This window comes from Geospiza fortis, unplaced genomic scaffold, assembly GCF_000277835.1.
Source record: "Geospiza fortis unplaced genomic scaffold, GeoFor_1.0 scaffold424, whole genome shotgun sequence".
In the NCBI taxonomy this organism is placed as follows: domain Eukaryota; kingdom Metazoa; phylum Chordata; class Aves; order Passeriformes; family Thraupidae; genus Geospiza; species Geospiza fortis.
In genome coordinates this window covers 4,239,510-4,254,847 of record NW_005054354.1, presented here as the reverse complement: position 1 = coordinate 4,254,847, position 15,338 = coordinate 4,239,510, and the positions used below count along the sequence as shown (strand labels likewise).

Here is a 15,338-nt window from a genome sequence, read left to right as displayed (position 1 = left end):
ATGTATTTGCAAAAAAAGTGCAATTGCACATCTGTAAAAATATTAGATTATTTACTAGAAACCTAGCAAAAGGAACAGCTCTCTGTTCATTTGAGCTTTCACATTGCACAGTCTTTGCAGGGTTAAGTAGGAATGTAATGCTGTGGGGATGCTGTTAAATTGCCTCTTTGTTTACAAGTCACTTTGGTTAATGGCATGAAGAGACTCCATTTGCTTTCACAAAAAAACGGAAAGATAAAAAGACAACAAAAACCTATTTGTCTAACAACATCTCCCTGAACAGGAGTAAAGATTGTACTAGATTATTAAATAATAGATGAAAAACAAACATTTTTAAAGTGTACATCACAATGAGTGGGGAAAAAAAAAGCCACACTAGGCAGCATCTTTTATTGCTTTATTTGGGGCTCATGTGAATTGTGCCTTTAAACGCTAAAGCCTTCCAGCAGCAAATGATCTCAAGTTCCAGGTTGTCACAGGTATACCCAAAGGTCCTAGATTTCATGCAGCATTTTCATTCATTCACCTCAAAGTAACCTCTAAAATTCAGATGTGACCTCGCTTATCAAAACTGCCATCAGAATAGTGTGGCAGATTTACAGTGAGAGAGGAAGTGACTTCATAAGGGGGAAGATAATTGTCTACAGACAGGATTATTTATTTGTTAATCATTAATGGTTCAGTTAACTTTTTGTAAAGCACAGTGGAAGGAACTTCCTCTGCCTCAAGGACTACAAAAACAAAAAAACATGTCATCTACCAGATTCACTGAATGATTCAGAGGATGGTTATATTTTCAAGCGTGTCTTGCTCTGTTTCTTCCTTTCATTCCCTTTCTGACATAGGTGCATGACCTTATGTTTCCCTATTTTAGCGTTCACAGACAGAACATGAGCATCTCTTCTTGCAACATAATACTTACCAGTGTTTTTCAGGAAGAGCTACCTAAGTACATTTCTTGGGCTGTTTCCAGCCTCCCTTACATATGAATCTGAATTTTCAAATACAGGCACACACTACACAAATAGGACTCCATCTCTTGCATTTGGTTTCACTCAGAACATATGCTAATGGGAACATGCAATAATTAACAGGCTGTATATAAATTGGAATGCCATCAAATAACACTCCAGTTTTGCTCCTTCTTTCATGCTTTAAATATGGCTGATAAATGTGGTGTATTTTGGCATGCTTAAATAAATCATAGTCCTCACTGATTTTTAGCTGTTCCCTTTCCCAGGGCTAAGGAAAGGCTGTGATTCCCAATGCCTTCAGACCTTGCCTTGCCAACAGCTCTCAAACCACATACTAGAGACCCAAATTTGTGTTGTCCTCACAAAGTCAGCCGGTCTGGTTGTTAGATCCCAAGCAATCAGTGTTTGCTGTGTTGGTCCAGTGCAATGCCAAAGCATTGCAAAACAAGAAAGGACCAGGATTCTAGGTGCACGTGCTGTCATGTGCAGTCAGCTTGAAATGTGGCCCTCACCCAACTAGCTTGCTTCAACCATTATTACATCATAGACTGTCCTGTACAGCTGGCTGCACAATTTAATGCTCTTCTATAAAAGGCAGAATTGGTTTTTTCTCCAGCCTTCTCTCCACACGTAGGCAGCAGAACTCTGAAAGGGCTGCAGGGACAGTAGGACATGAAACCTAAAGCTATTTGACTCTATACTATTCAAAAGCATATATAGTTTCCTTTGCTTATAATACATTAATAGTTTTCTTAGTGGAGAAAAGTCTAGAATGAATGCAAACCACAATAGAACATCTTTAAAGGATTATCTTTTTTTACTTGTGTGGATGAATTTTAGGAGAATGAGGCCACACAAGGTTTAACAAACAAACCACTTTCCAGTACATTTTACACACATTCAGTCTCTTACTACTTCAACACCTACTTCTTAAAACACCATAGTCAGCATTGCTTTTTGGACCTGTTGCAGTATCCTTTCTAGTTGCTAAAGATTTTTTTTCTTTATGAAAGTATCATAAAAGACTGAAAAACAGCTATAAAATAGTCCTTTGCCAAGGACTCTCCTTTTCACTGTAAAAAACAGCCATTAAGTTTTTTAATACAGCTGGTGCAATTTCAGGTGATATCTGAAGAGTACAGCTACCAGAATATTGCTGTGGACTTCGCTGGGATCAGTTTTTCCTCATAGCAGTTTTTAAGACAGGAAGGTTTTTTGACTGCAGGAACAACATTTATCCCAACATCTTGTTTACCTGAAGAACCATGATGTATTTAGTTGTTCCTGACTGCTCCATCAGTATACCATCACAAAGCAGGATATTTTAGTTAAGCCTGGATACATCATTATTATATATTATAGTATGAGATACTAAAAGTACTGGGTAGAAGTATACTCTGCTACCTGCTCAAAATTACTTTCATATCCTGCAGTAACTACGGGAACTTTTATAAGTTAGTTCATCACTTCTGTGAGTATGTTACATCAGAGTATCAGTCTATAATATTCAAGTGTTTTGGTTGTCTGGGTATTTCTACTGCTTGAATTAAGCAGCAATTAGGATAAAGGGTTTTGTTGTTTTTGGTGTTTTTTTTTTTTTTACATACTGTTATAATATACGCTTCTGATGGGATTTTTCTTTGGGAAAGAAGCCCAACTTGTATCAGTAAGATATGTTTTATAGACAATTCTGACCCATCAGAGGTCTTGTAAATATCATTATAATTGGTTTTCTTTGTTTATGTGTTGGATTGGATCTGTCAGTTTTGGTCAGCATAAAAAATCAGATTTCTAATGCACTTTGGACTTCAACATGACGTACAGCAGGACAGGCAGCTGAAAGAAACCAAAAGGGGTCTTTTCTCCTGAGACCACTTCCTTGCCTCATGACAAGTTAATTAGGAACATGAAGATGGTCGAACTGGAAAGAATTTGTGGAATGATGAATTCTTTTGTTTTCTCTTGTCTATTGATGTTATAAAGACATTATCAGTCTGTATTAGTGGTGTGCGGTCCCTTGCTCTCACTTGCTGTTTGCATCTCTGCTGACATCTAGGTCAAACTGCCAGCTTAACTCCTCTTGTCTTTCCTTACTTTCTTATTTCTAGTCTTTCCCCCAAAGGTCTCTGCTGCTGTGCTCTGCAGAATTAATCTTCCAGCACATTTCCTCTGATATTTGTAGTGTTGTTACAACTTTTCTCCTTTGTATTTATTGAACTAGAAGAATCAGCTCACCTGGCTTGCCATGTAGCATTAGGTATCTAACATAAATGAGTTGCCAAGACTCCTTCTGTGGTCAATGGAGAGAGATAATTATCTCCAGAGGCTGATTCATCCTGTCCATATATAAGGACAGAATTATTTTGCCAAAATACAGCTGCTTCTACCAGTAAATATGTCTCCAGATATCCAAAACTATGGCTGCAGTAGTATGTAATTTGTGTCAGGAGTCCACTTTTGAAGGAAATCTGGCTGTCTTCACACACTGTGATTTGGCTCACATTTCAGTGTGGCCACATTGGATTCCTTTCAGACAAAAGAGAAGAGAAAGTTGAACTCTGGGAGTGCACTTAGTTTTCTACTACCTCTGGACCCTGAACTCCATCCATCAGACCAGATTTGAGTTAAAACCAGCCTGAGCTCCTTCTGATCTAAACCATTTCTGTATCTAAATTAGCAATATCAGAAGACTTCAGAGTGAAACTCTTGCTGCTGATGACCCAGCAGCCACAGCTTCTAGATCTCTTCAGGTGCCATGGGCTGCATACCTGTGAATGCAGCACACTAGGTGAGCTCCTGCTCTGCATCTTTTGGTTTAAATTCAAGTGAAAAGCTTGAACAGCTACAAGAGTGGAGAACACTTAATGTGAAAAAGAAGATAACTGAGAGATTAATTTGCAAAGTGACCTCCTGATCTTGGCCAAAGCACCACTGTAGAGGCACAGTAATAGCCCAAGATATCTCCATTATCCTGACAGAAATGACACAGAACTTGTCAAAACCAAGACTGTTCTGGAGTGACAGCCAGAGGCCATTGGGGAGATGATATGACCAGCATTATGTCACATAAGAGCATATGGTTAGGTGGTTCTGCTGGATGATAGGTAAGATAAATTATTCTGTATAGGTGTCTCTCCCTTGAAGAGAGACAAATCTCACACAATTAGCTATGTAATTTTTGTAGTCACATGAGATGAAGCCCATTCTTTGTCAGAAATTAAACTGCCTCAGTCAAAGAGAATTACTTCAACAGCAGAAATTACCGTAGGAGAATTTAGGCAGTTATATATTCCCCAAAAAGTCATGCATAAGCATCTTCTGCTCCTGAATGCCTAGAGGCAGTGCCACTGTCTCTAGGCTGAGTGCATAAGTGCTTATCTTGTGCCCAAGGCCATCTAAGATTCAGAGGATAGGAACTCCCAGACTTGGGTCTCTTAAGGACCATGAACTCTGAGCACATGGTGAAATGCAAGGCAAGCTGGCACTCACAGCTGCTGCCATGCAAACCACTGCCAGAGGATAACTTCCTCTTGTATCTGTTCCTACATGTGTGCAAGGAGCTTAGAGAGCATCCCACAATGGATGGGTTGAAAATTCTGGTTTAATGCTCTGTTTTCCTATCCGTGAACCTCCACACACAAATTACTTGAAGATCATTATTGTGCCACTTGAAAATCTCTGCAGATAAGCAATGCTTCAGCATAAAGAAAGAGGAGGGAGGAGCATTTAGGGCATTACAGAGCACTGTGGTTTTCTTCTTGTCTGCTCCCCTTTGGTCAAGTTGTTAGATCGAGGACCGGCTTAAATGTAATGTGTTCAATAAAAACCCAAACAAACCCAAATGTGCTGCCCCCAAACACACTGAAACAATGCCCATTTGGAAATGCTTTCCACAATAACATGCAAGTTACATACCTTGCAAGATGCACAATTTAGACAAGGTCTGCAGTGCTTTTAAAAGATATTAAGGCTATTCCTGTCAGTAAGTACTTTCTATAGTTCCTTCAAAAATCCTTCAAGAGATTGCCCACAGGCTTTGTTAGTACAAGAAACTTTATCTGTCAAAGTGCTTTAAACTGACAGATTTTTCACACAAATCCATTCTATTCAAATCTTAAATAAAATAATATACTGTCTAACAAATAATTATAATAAAAAGATAACACTTTGATAGATAAGAAAAGCCACATTCCTAATGTTTTTTTACTTCCCAAAGCTATTGAGTAGTATCCAGTGAGATTCCCAGAAAGCCTCTGGCCTGGTACCCAGCTCCAGAGCTATTAACAGAGGCATTTCAACAGTCTCTGTGAAGTCTTAAAAGCAGAGCTACAAAGAAAATCTGGAGAAGAGCATGAGGTTGAGTCAAGGCTTCTGGGAAGTATTCTGTGCTTTCTTTCACTCTTTGTTTCACTCTTCACCCAGCTGAAGAACATTTCTTCCACATATATTTAAAATTGTGTGCAACTAATACCAGATGACTGATTATCATAAACTGTTTCTGCTAGGTGCAAATACTTGGCAAAGAGAGAGGATTTAAGTTAGTTCAGCAAATAATTATTTTATTGACTTTTGGCTAAAATATTAAGCTCCACTTCTTTACTGAACGACCTTAAAAAAAAAACAATTGCAATACACTTCAGGCCAATATGCAGTTTCTATTTTGTGCATAGGTATCAAATTTGGGTGAATTTTAAAAAGATATGCTCTTTCCATGCTCCACCTGCTTGAATCAAGACCAAAGAGATCCTTTGTTAAGGAAAATTTGCTTCCAAAATTTCACAAATTAGGATTTTGCTGTTGATTTTTAGAGAGATTTTAAGACATGCATTGTTTATTTGCCAGCACTTATCTCAATAGTCCTAACTAGTAATCAAAATAATTGAAATTATGGGCTTTCTAAACATATTTTTAATGATAAGGTATAGTTATTGCCAAGTAATGAAGCTTTGGTGAGTGTAAAACATTGCTGGAGCCACAGCTGTATTTCTCACAGGATGCTTTTGTTTCATCACTTCACTCTCATTCCATCTCTGACAATTCCAAATGCCTGTTTGAGACAACTGCTGCTGCAATTCATCTGCTGTTCATTCATAACTAATCTGTAAATCCCCAGCCCCTTTTCCTTCTGGTCTGTCTATAAGACTTCCTAAGTGGACACACCTGATTATACCTGGTAGTAAGGTAGGCAGGTTGTGCCCCCTACAAAGTTTTTTTAGTGCTTAAGAATTCAGTGTGCACAGCCTATGCAGCAGATATGTGTTCATGTTACTCTTGCCATGAGTGTTAATTTGACCAATTTACAATTTACTGTTCCTTCAGTCTCTTTTCCCACGGTTGAAGCTTCTTCTCCCATAGTTGAAGCTTTCCTATCAAGGCTTCCTTTAAATTATATTAAATGCAGGAGATAAAGGTTGTCTCCCTTTAGCTTTTACAGATTCTGGGTCTTTGCAGAGCTGAAGAGGGAATAGCTGACACAAGGGAGACTGGAAGAATACCCTGCCAAGTAAACCTCCTTTGCAGGACCGAAGTAGACATGCATAAAAACCACAATGCTGTACTCCAGGGCTACTCATGTCCCTCTTTTACTGAGAGCAATGTGACATTTGTCATGCCTCTCCTCCTTGAAGGAGTGTTTGTGTGTTGTGTACCTGGTTGCTAAGATGATGCAAGCAAACATGCTCTCACTAGGGAGAGCATAGGAGGACACTGATGGTAAGGTAGAGGTGTTAGAAGTCAGGTGGGTTTGATTGTGCCTTTTTTCAAGTCCTGCCTTCAGAGCAGGAAAGGATTTTTTACCTACTAGAGTACTTGTCTAGAAGCCTTTGAAGTCCCATTGCTGGAGGTGTTTAGTCCCAGTGCATTGTGTGTTTAGTAGAGATTATAAAGTGGAGAGGCAGGGCAAGAGAAAAGGCACAACAAGGAAAAGAGGGATGAATTTCAAATGGTTCTTTGCTCCTGCAGTCATTTGTTACAGACAAAAGTTCTTGTGGATGAGTTTTGCTTTTACTAAGTAGCTGAACAGGTTTGACAGATATCACCTAGAGGAGGATATTGAGTGCTCTAAGAGCTGATCTAAATGAAATATCATCTCTATTCTGTGAAATTTCACTGCAGACTGAAGGATCGCTCTTCTGTTGGAAGAGCTGTTGATTTTTTAGCTCTTTTATGGTTTTGTTTAAAATGGCCATCTTGCACAAAACTGGGACATCAGTCCTGCTGGCTTTGTGGAAGCCACATTTATGCTGAAGGGAAGAGTAACTGCTTGCTGTTCTTAGTTTCAACTAAAGCCTTGAAGGTTGTAATTCAACTAATTTGTATTTTTAAATATTGATATTGAATTGGGCTTGTTTCCAGTTTGGCACCTGTTTTTGTAGATACTTGAAAACTCTTTCTAAAAATATTATCAGGGTATTTTCAGGGCTGGTGAACTGGCCTAGTCTGATGGGTGGACATTGGCCAGTTGACTTGCAACAGAGCTGGCTTTTAGTACTGCTGCTGTCACTGGCTTGTTTGGAGGCTCTGGACAGTAATTTCGTGATTTTGTGACTCCAGTTTCTTGCCTCTAAGCCAGGGGTGGTTATTTTTATTTCCTTTGTAAAATGCTTTGAGATTTGCTCTATACCACAGCAAACATTGCTAGTAGTAATCATATATATTGCTCTTTTAAAGTCATAGGAAACTATCTGCGATTCTAATTTAGTCCCTGAAATCAGTGGGGGTCCCAAAAATAATTCAGAATTAAGATCTGGGAGAGAGTGGCTGTTGTCCAGACATGCCCACACTCCAGAGATCCAACTGCAGCTTCCCCAGGAATGTCCAAGCTCACTCTGAGCTCTGGCCCTGCTAACAGGGTATCCCTGGTGGTGTGGAGCTCAGCATGAGCTGCTGGATGCACCCAAGGAGCTCAGTGGATGGATGCTGGTGTGATGAGCCCACGCTGAGCTCCATCCTGCACCACTGACACTGCTGGAGCATCTCCCCCAGTTAATTTGAAGTTAACACAAGCTGTGGTGGGGCTGTGACTGCAGCATAAAAATGCACCCTACAGGAGACCACAGGCAGCCAGAGCTTCTGAGAAAGTGTCTTAATTACACTTGCAGTCAAGCACAGGCTGCTGGCATCATTTCAAATTCACCTCAACTTTGGCTCATCATTCTCCATATCTGCAAATATAGCTCAGCTCTCAAAGGGAAGGGTTTGTTTATCATCTTCACCTGCCATGAATGGTGTTCTAGACTAGATAATGCTTTTAAGAAAAAATCATTTAAATGCCTCAATTTTCATTTTAGTTGCCATTTCATCCATACATAACTCTGCTCTACCTTCTTTCCCATTCAAAATGTGGAGGAAGTTTTAACATGGTGACAGTTCTGCTGAGAAGTAGGCACTGTCACTGTTTGGAGAGAGAGAGAGAGAAATTGAGGCTGTGGAAAATTTATTTGCCACGGAAGAAAAGTGGGAGAAGGAATTTGTTCTATTTATTTATTTTTCCCTAGGGGAACCAGCGGTGTTGGGATCACATGGACTGTATCAGTAACTAACAAACTCACAAACAATTACATCCTAATCCATTTTTTTGCTAGTCCCCTGTTTTTGTATACCTTATAACAATGTTTATAAGAGAAATCATAAGCACACTTTAAAATGACACAGCAAATTAATAATAAAAGAAATAATTTAGTATTGTGTGGAATGAGCTTCCTCTTAGGATGTCTCAGATAAATAAAACATGGTTTAGAAGTGTCTCTGAATTATGGTATTGTAGGAAAGGCATCTCAAAAAATCAAGGAGTAATGATGACATCATTTTCTGGTTTATAGTCTTCTTTAACATGTTTACAATATTTGGCTCCAAATTAAATTGCTTATGGGTAAAGTATACATAGAAAGGATCTGGCTTTTAACTCTCATTAGCTGTGCTAAGTATCAATTCATTTGGCAAAATAATCTCCCAGAAAACAATTTTTGCCAGTTCAGTGCTCTTTGATGGCTGATTTCTCAAAGATCTATTCTGAGTATAGAAAGGAGCCACATGATTCATTCAGCTTGTGCATATCTATTTTATCTCTATAGAAGGATTATATATGGAGAGATAAAGGTTTGTTAAACAAAGTATCATTAATCACCCTGTCCGGAAATGTAGACTTTGCAGGAGCATGCTGTAATTTGCATCACTTTTGCTATGCCTTGTCACTGCTGCTGGAGAGAAATAACAAACCTGTATTTATGAAAAGGACAGGTTTAAGATGAAAATAATTCTATCCGAAAACTGTGAGAATGGTACAGAATCCTGTCGCCTGCGCTCGATCAACGGGAGAACACTGTATTTGTAATAAATTCCTTTTGCTCTGGATGAGTTCTGCATTTTCAATGAGGTTAACTTGGCAACATTCTAGTTGATTTTAATAAAAATAGCTGCTTTGAGGACAGGGAGCTGAGGTTGCCAAATTTACAACTGCCTTGCACAATTACTCTTACACCTCCTTCAGGGCTACTTAGAACCAGTAAGCAAATTAAGTGTATCGATTGCAATTTTGTTGGACTAACCCTTTTTTCTTAAGGAAAAAACTTGATTCCTTTCAGTATGTGTCTGCTCAGAGTGATCTCTTTTCTTTTCAGCCATAACACAAAGACAACATCATGGCTGGATCCACGACTTGCGAAAAAGGCTAAACCTCCAGAAGAGTGCAAAGAAAATGGTAGGTGATTAAGTTTTCCTTGCTGCTCAGAGGGGATTTTCCTTTGTGTGTGCGTGTGTGTCTTTCAGTTCTTACAAAAATCAGGCATTTGGGGGAATGATGAAAGGTGTTTAATTGCTGCTTTGGTTAGAAGCCATAAGTGATACCAGTTCTCAGTGTGCCATGTGTTTCTGCTTTTTATTCCCCTTTCTGATGCTATCCAAAGCTGAGGATCACAAGTGTGTTTTCTGCCTGTTGTGTGTGTGACTCCGGGACTGACCCTCTCCCTCATCTCCTACAGAGAACTTTGGTCTGCAGAACAGAATCCTTTTCAGATTCTGAGCTTTTAATCTACAGGCGATTCAATGCATAAGGGAAACTAGCAGCACCGTGGGAATATGAATATTGTTTGATTTGTATTTAAAGGTACAGTGCTATGCTATTTAATAGCCAATTTAAACAAAATAGTGTCTGATAAAACAGGGTGTGGGAGGGAGAAAAGAGATCAGTGTCTGTCAGAGTTCAAGGCTGGATTGGGGGGGTACTACATTGCTAATGCCTTAAAATATAAAAGCATACATACTGCTGAGGATGCTTAAAGGAGCTGTAGCTGTTTTGCAGGAGAGATTATTATACTGACAGATTCAGAGATTTGAAATAATACAGATCATACCACTGTAATTTCTGATTTTTCTCTGGTAAAGTTTATCAGTATTTAAAGCATTTAATAAAGTCAAGGCAAGAATGTGTTGTAACCGATCTGTTTCTGATAAGGGTTTTTTCCTTCATTGTTTTATACTTCCATATCAGTTCGATTAGTCAGTTATGTTGTGATTTCTAAATGTTGCTACTTATTTTATTGTTGTGAGATACAGAGCATTAAATGCATGCATGCTACGTGCATTAATTCAAAGCATTTTAAATATTTTAAATGTGTTCCTAAGTATTCATATACTGCATCTGATTTATTTTAAATTTTCCAAAACACATTCATTTGGTTAACATAAATACTATGAACAGAAAGGAAACTCAGGGCTGATTAAGAGGTCACTGAGGAGTTGCTGGCTGTATGAATTGCAGGGTCAGTGGTTTGGTAAAAAATGTTCCCGGGTTGGATTTTTTTGTAAATGGCTTTCTTTTGAAAGATTGCTATACTCCAAAAATAGCTTCCTTATTTCAGCAGCAATTCTGACGTTCTCTTCTGACATCAGAAATTACATGTCTGAATGATTTTGTGATGCTTATTCTAGCACAGACAACATGAGCTCCCAGACTAAATTCTACAGTGATTACAATAGAGATCTGATACTGAAACAAAACAAGGGCACAGGAGCTTTGCTTTCAAAATCTCTCACGTTACTTACATGAACCTATATCATAGCCTGCTCCTTAGATAATAGTAATGGGAAAAGCAGGAAAAAAACTACCAATATCTGTGTAGTAACATTGCACAGAGTTACTTGGAGTAAATTTGTGCTGGTTTTTTTTTTTTTCTGTTAACTGTTGTATACTGAGATCAGAACAGCACTGACATGTTAAAAAATACCTAAGTGTCTGAAACAATTTAAAATGAAGATCAGTGCATTAAAGAAAAAGCATTATTTTATAGTTATTTGACTACTGGATTACTGAATCACTATAGTATGCTGGGTCATGTTGTTCTTTTAAGGTTGCTTAGCTCATTAATGCAAAGTACTTGGAGTGATGCATAAAAGACTTTAGGGAGAGATTTTCTATTCTTACATTGATTGTTCTTCCAACATCCTATCTTTTCTAAGGTTCTTCTGTTTTTCAAAAGTGTCATTTGTCTTTTTTTTTTTTTAATCTAATACCTGCAGATGAAAAAGTTCTTCAAAATCATTTATATGCCTTAAAATGACTGCACCTTGCCATGGTAGTCCAACACAAGGGACTTTATTATAGCACACAGGGATTTGTAATTTTTGTTAAAATTTAATCTAACTTCAATAATTAATTTCAGCTATGGCTTGGTAGATTTTTTATGCCAAACATATTTTCTGTTACACTTTGTGATTTATTCTGGCATATTTTACTCAGAGAAACAATATTTAAGAAAGACATCAATGTTTAGATAGGAAATTATACCTACCTTGATGCTTTATCATTACATGCATAACTCTTGCTTTTCATTGACATTCATTTTGCCACATCTGAAACTTGTATTGATTCTCTGAGATACATTATGACTTCCTTATCATTTACTAGATTCTGCTATCAGGTTTTGATTGTGAATAACCCAAATTTTGTGTTCTCCTTTCAACGCAAATCCTGATAAATCCTCCTTCTTCATTCTGCCACCAGCACACAGTTTCCACACCAGGCAGTGTCCAAGCAGAGCAGGATATCAGAGTCCTGATCTTCTGGGCTGGTGATATTGAGGGCCCCCTCTGCTCCAGGCATTTACTCTCTTCCACTTTCTGCTCTTCAATGCTCCTTTGACAAATATGATTTCTTCATTATCTCTGGCTCCTGTAGCTGCAAATCCCAGAGCTTACTCATTTCCTTTTGCAAAATCTGAATCAACCTTCCAGCACATCCCTCCTCTTAAAATTTTTCACGTGCTTTTGCCAAGAGATTGACAAGCTCTACCAAGTCAAGCTTTCTTCACCTACATGTGTGCTGTGGACTCCTTCTGTTTTTCTTTAATGATACCTACTGCTCTAAATCCCTTTGTAGGTCAGGAGATTTTAAGTGATGATCTTTATTTCTGTCTCTCTGTCATGGAATTTCTGTGTGAGTTTCAGCAAATTACTTTGACTTTTGCTCTGTCAGACCTACTTAGATGGCAGAACTTTGAAGAAAGAACCACCTCTTATGCTCTGTTTTTATGGTGCCAATCTGAGTTTCATAATAGCAAAAAGCAGAAATAGCTGGCAGTTCTACAATAACAGCTGCAATTTTTTACACTTTTCTGATTTCCTCCAGAAAATCTTGACCTTAATAGAAATAATTATTTTTTCCCTGCTGAAAATATAAGTTAAATATTTTTTGTTGTCTAGATTTAAATACTACTTTTAATTTTTTTTTCACATCGAAATTGGTTAAACAATTATTATGTGTAGAGTACTAGAGGAGTTATAGTTCTGCCCTCTTTGCATGTGAGCTGGATTCCCTCATTGCTAAACTTCCTGTAAAGTCATATAACATAGCAGATTCATAGGCTTTGCATGATTACAGGTATATTATGTGAGTGCTCTTCTAACTGAGTCTGTTCTTCAAGAGAGAATATGGAAAAGAATGATAAGTCCCATAAGGCAGTAAGAAATGTAGTTTAATACTGAAAGGCAGCTCAGCTGTAATGACATGAAATATCACAGGTTTTAGAAAGTTCATTTTTTAATTAAGAAATGTAGCAATTATTTTTTTCAAATTCTTTAAGTCATTTTAGGGAACTTTTATTCTGGAGAAAAATCAACAATTTCTTCTGCATCCAGTTTGGGGATTAAACAGCTCTTGAAATTTCCTGGGATCAAATATGTCAAGTTTCACTTATTTCCTTTAAAAATTTCCCTAATTTCATTACTAATCCATCCCATTCGATAGTCTCTATCACTCTTAACCCTCTCTTTCTTTTTATGTCAACCTCCTTTCTCCCATCCCCTAGTTTTCAAATATGAGTAGGCCTGCAACTATAAATAAAACTTTGATTTCACCTAGCATTCATCCATCATCTGTCTTTCCATCTCCTCTACACCCACCAACTTGACTGCAAAATATAGATACTTATGTAGGGTGAGCTGAGTTGCCTTTATACTTCATTGACTGCAAAAGTCAGCTCTGCCTTGGCACTTAGAGGACACAGACACCAGATTCACCTGTGTGAACACCTGCATGCAGACAGGCTGCTGCATTTCAGTGTCCTCATGTTGAACTGAAGCCCACCCCATCCCATGTTGTTGGGTTGTGTATTCCCCATTCCTGCAGTCCCAGGCAGTGCCTTTGATGCTCCCACTGCCCGACACAGCTCTTCAGAATTCATCATTGGTTACCTGATTCCTTACAATGCTGCAGTAAGATGTACCAGCCTTTCATGCTGTTGTTTTATGGATGCATTTGGGCATAGGCATGCTGAGTTTATGGGCAAAGCATTACTTCTTGATTCCCTTACACATATTTCTTGCTGGAAGCCATGTAGAGAACTTTTATCTTATACAGATACTGTTTGTGTTTTCTGATACCTGCTAATGGCAACTTGTAGAGGGTAAATACTTTCCTACAAATAGCTTTTTACTTGATTATTTTTACTTAGAACTCCCTTTTACCGATTATTAACCCCATTTTAAGTATTATTTAATCATGTAATGTAATGGAGTTGGCATTACTTGTAATAATATTGATCACAATGAAGTTTTTTCTGTCATTTTTTGACATATTGAACATGGCTTTCTCTGCTTGCATTTTCAATTTGAATTAATTAAACCATAACAAAATATTTTGAACTGTTAGGACCTTTGGAAGGGCATTTCATGCTGGCAACACCATCTGGGCATTCATTGACCAAAACACTCTTCCATGCCAAACTCACAATAATGATAATAAAAATAAGAAAAGGGTCACCTCCTTCCTGGGAGTTCAGAAGACACCTTTTCTGGACAGCCTGGCTCAGTGACACAGCTTATAAAAGTAATTCTTCATCCTTGGATAAGTTTTAAGACAAAATAGCTGTCCACATGTGCATACCTTGGCTGGCTGTGCCCTGGGCAGCATTCTGGTATCTCCCTGGGGGGAGGTCTTGCATAGAGTGAAGCTTCCTTGGAGGACATTTATCAGTGTAAGAGATAAGTCCTTTGAGCTGTAATGGACTACTGAGTATTACTTTGCCTTTAGAACCATTAGAGTTTCTCACAGTCTCAGCCATACAAATCCCCATAGAGTGCTAACAGTAATCTTAAATAGAACTGGTAATTGCAAGGACAAGAAGGAGTAAAAGTAGAGAAAAAAAATTCTATTTTCCTTGATTATTTAGTGAGCATTTGGCTCTCTTGTACTCATTGCTCCCACTGCTCCCCTAGATAGTGCATTTGAATGGACCCAGGGGCACACAGCCTGCAAGGATCCCTGTCTTTGGAGGTAGTGGCAACCCATAGTAACTTCTCCAGTAATCTGAGGATTTTAGAGGCTGCTAAATGCAGGTCAAGGAAGCTTCTATCTTGTCCCATGGTCTTTTGTGAAGAAAACCACAGGCTTTCATTCTAATTGCTTCATGGTGATATGAAAACAAATCACTTCCAATTTCTGAGTTTTGTGAAAGAGGGTTATATAAACACATCTTTCATGTACCTGTAAAGATTATTTGCTTGCAAAGTGGACTGAGGTTCACAGCTGAAAAGGCTCATAGAAATATGAAATATTATTTTTATGCTAATGGCCCTTTATGCATAAAGTATAACAAATATACCTATACAGTATAGCATGTATAACAAGTGCCCCCTGTAAGGAACGCAGCATGCTCATCAGTGATGTAAGATACAGTGAATAATGCATTTTCTAGCAGCAATAAAGTTCTACTATTATTTTGTAAGACTTTTTAAAATTTTAATTTACTTTCAGAATAAAATAGACACATTCACCAATGACATACTCCCAAACAGAAGCAGCACACTGGAGCTAAAATGATAATGCAGTTTAAACTGCACTGCTACTGGAAGGTGGTCCAAGGCTACAGG

At 38.1% G+C, this 15,338-nt stretch overlaps 1 protein-coding gene across 2 annotated transcripts in view; it reads left to right on the top strand.

The window, feature by feature from the left end:
- Window positions 1-15,338, top strand: part of MAGI2 (membrane associated guanylate kinase, WW and PDZ domain containing 2) — a 703,939-nt gene that overhangs the window by 466,319 nt on the left and 222,282 nt on the right. For both annotated transcript variants that reach the window (XM_014308028.2, XM_005423532.3), the window contains exon 6: window positions 9,593-9,672. In XM_014308028.2, coding sequence (XP_014163503.1) covers window positions 9,593-9,672 — 80 coding nt within the window. The remainder of the gene's footprint in view (window positions 1-9,592; window positions 9,673-15,338) is intronic.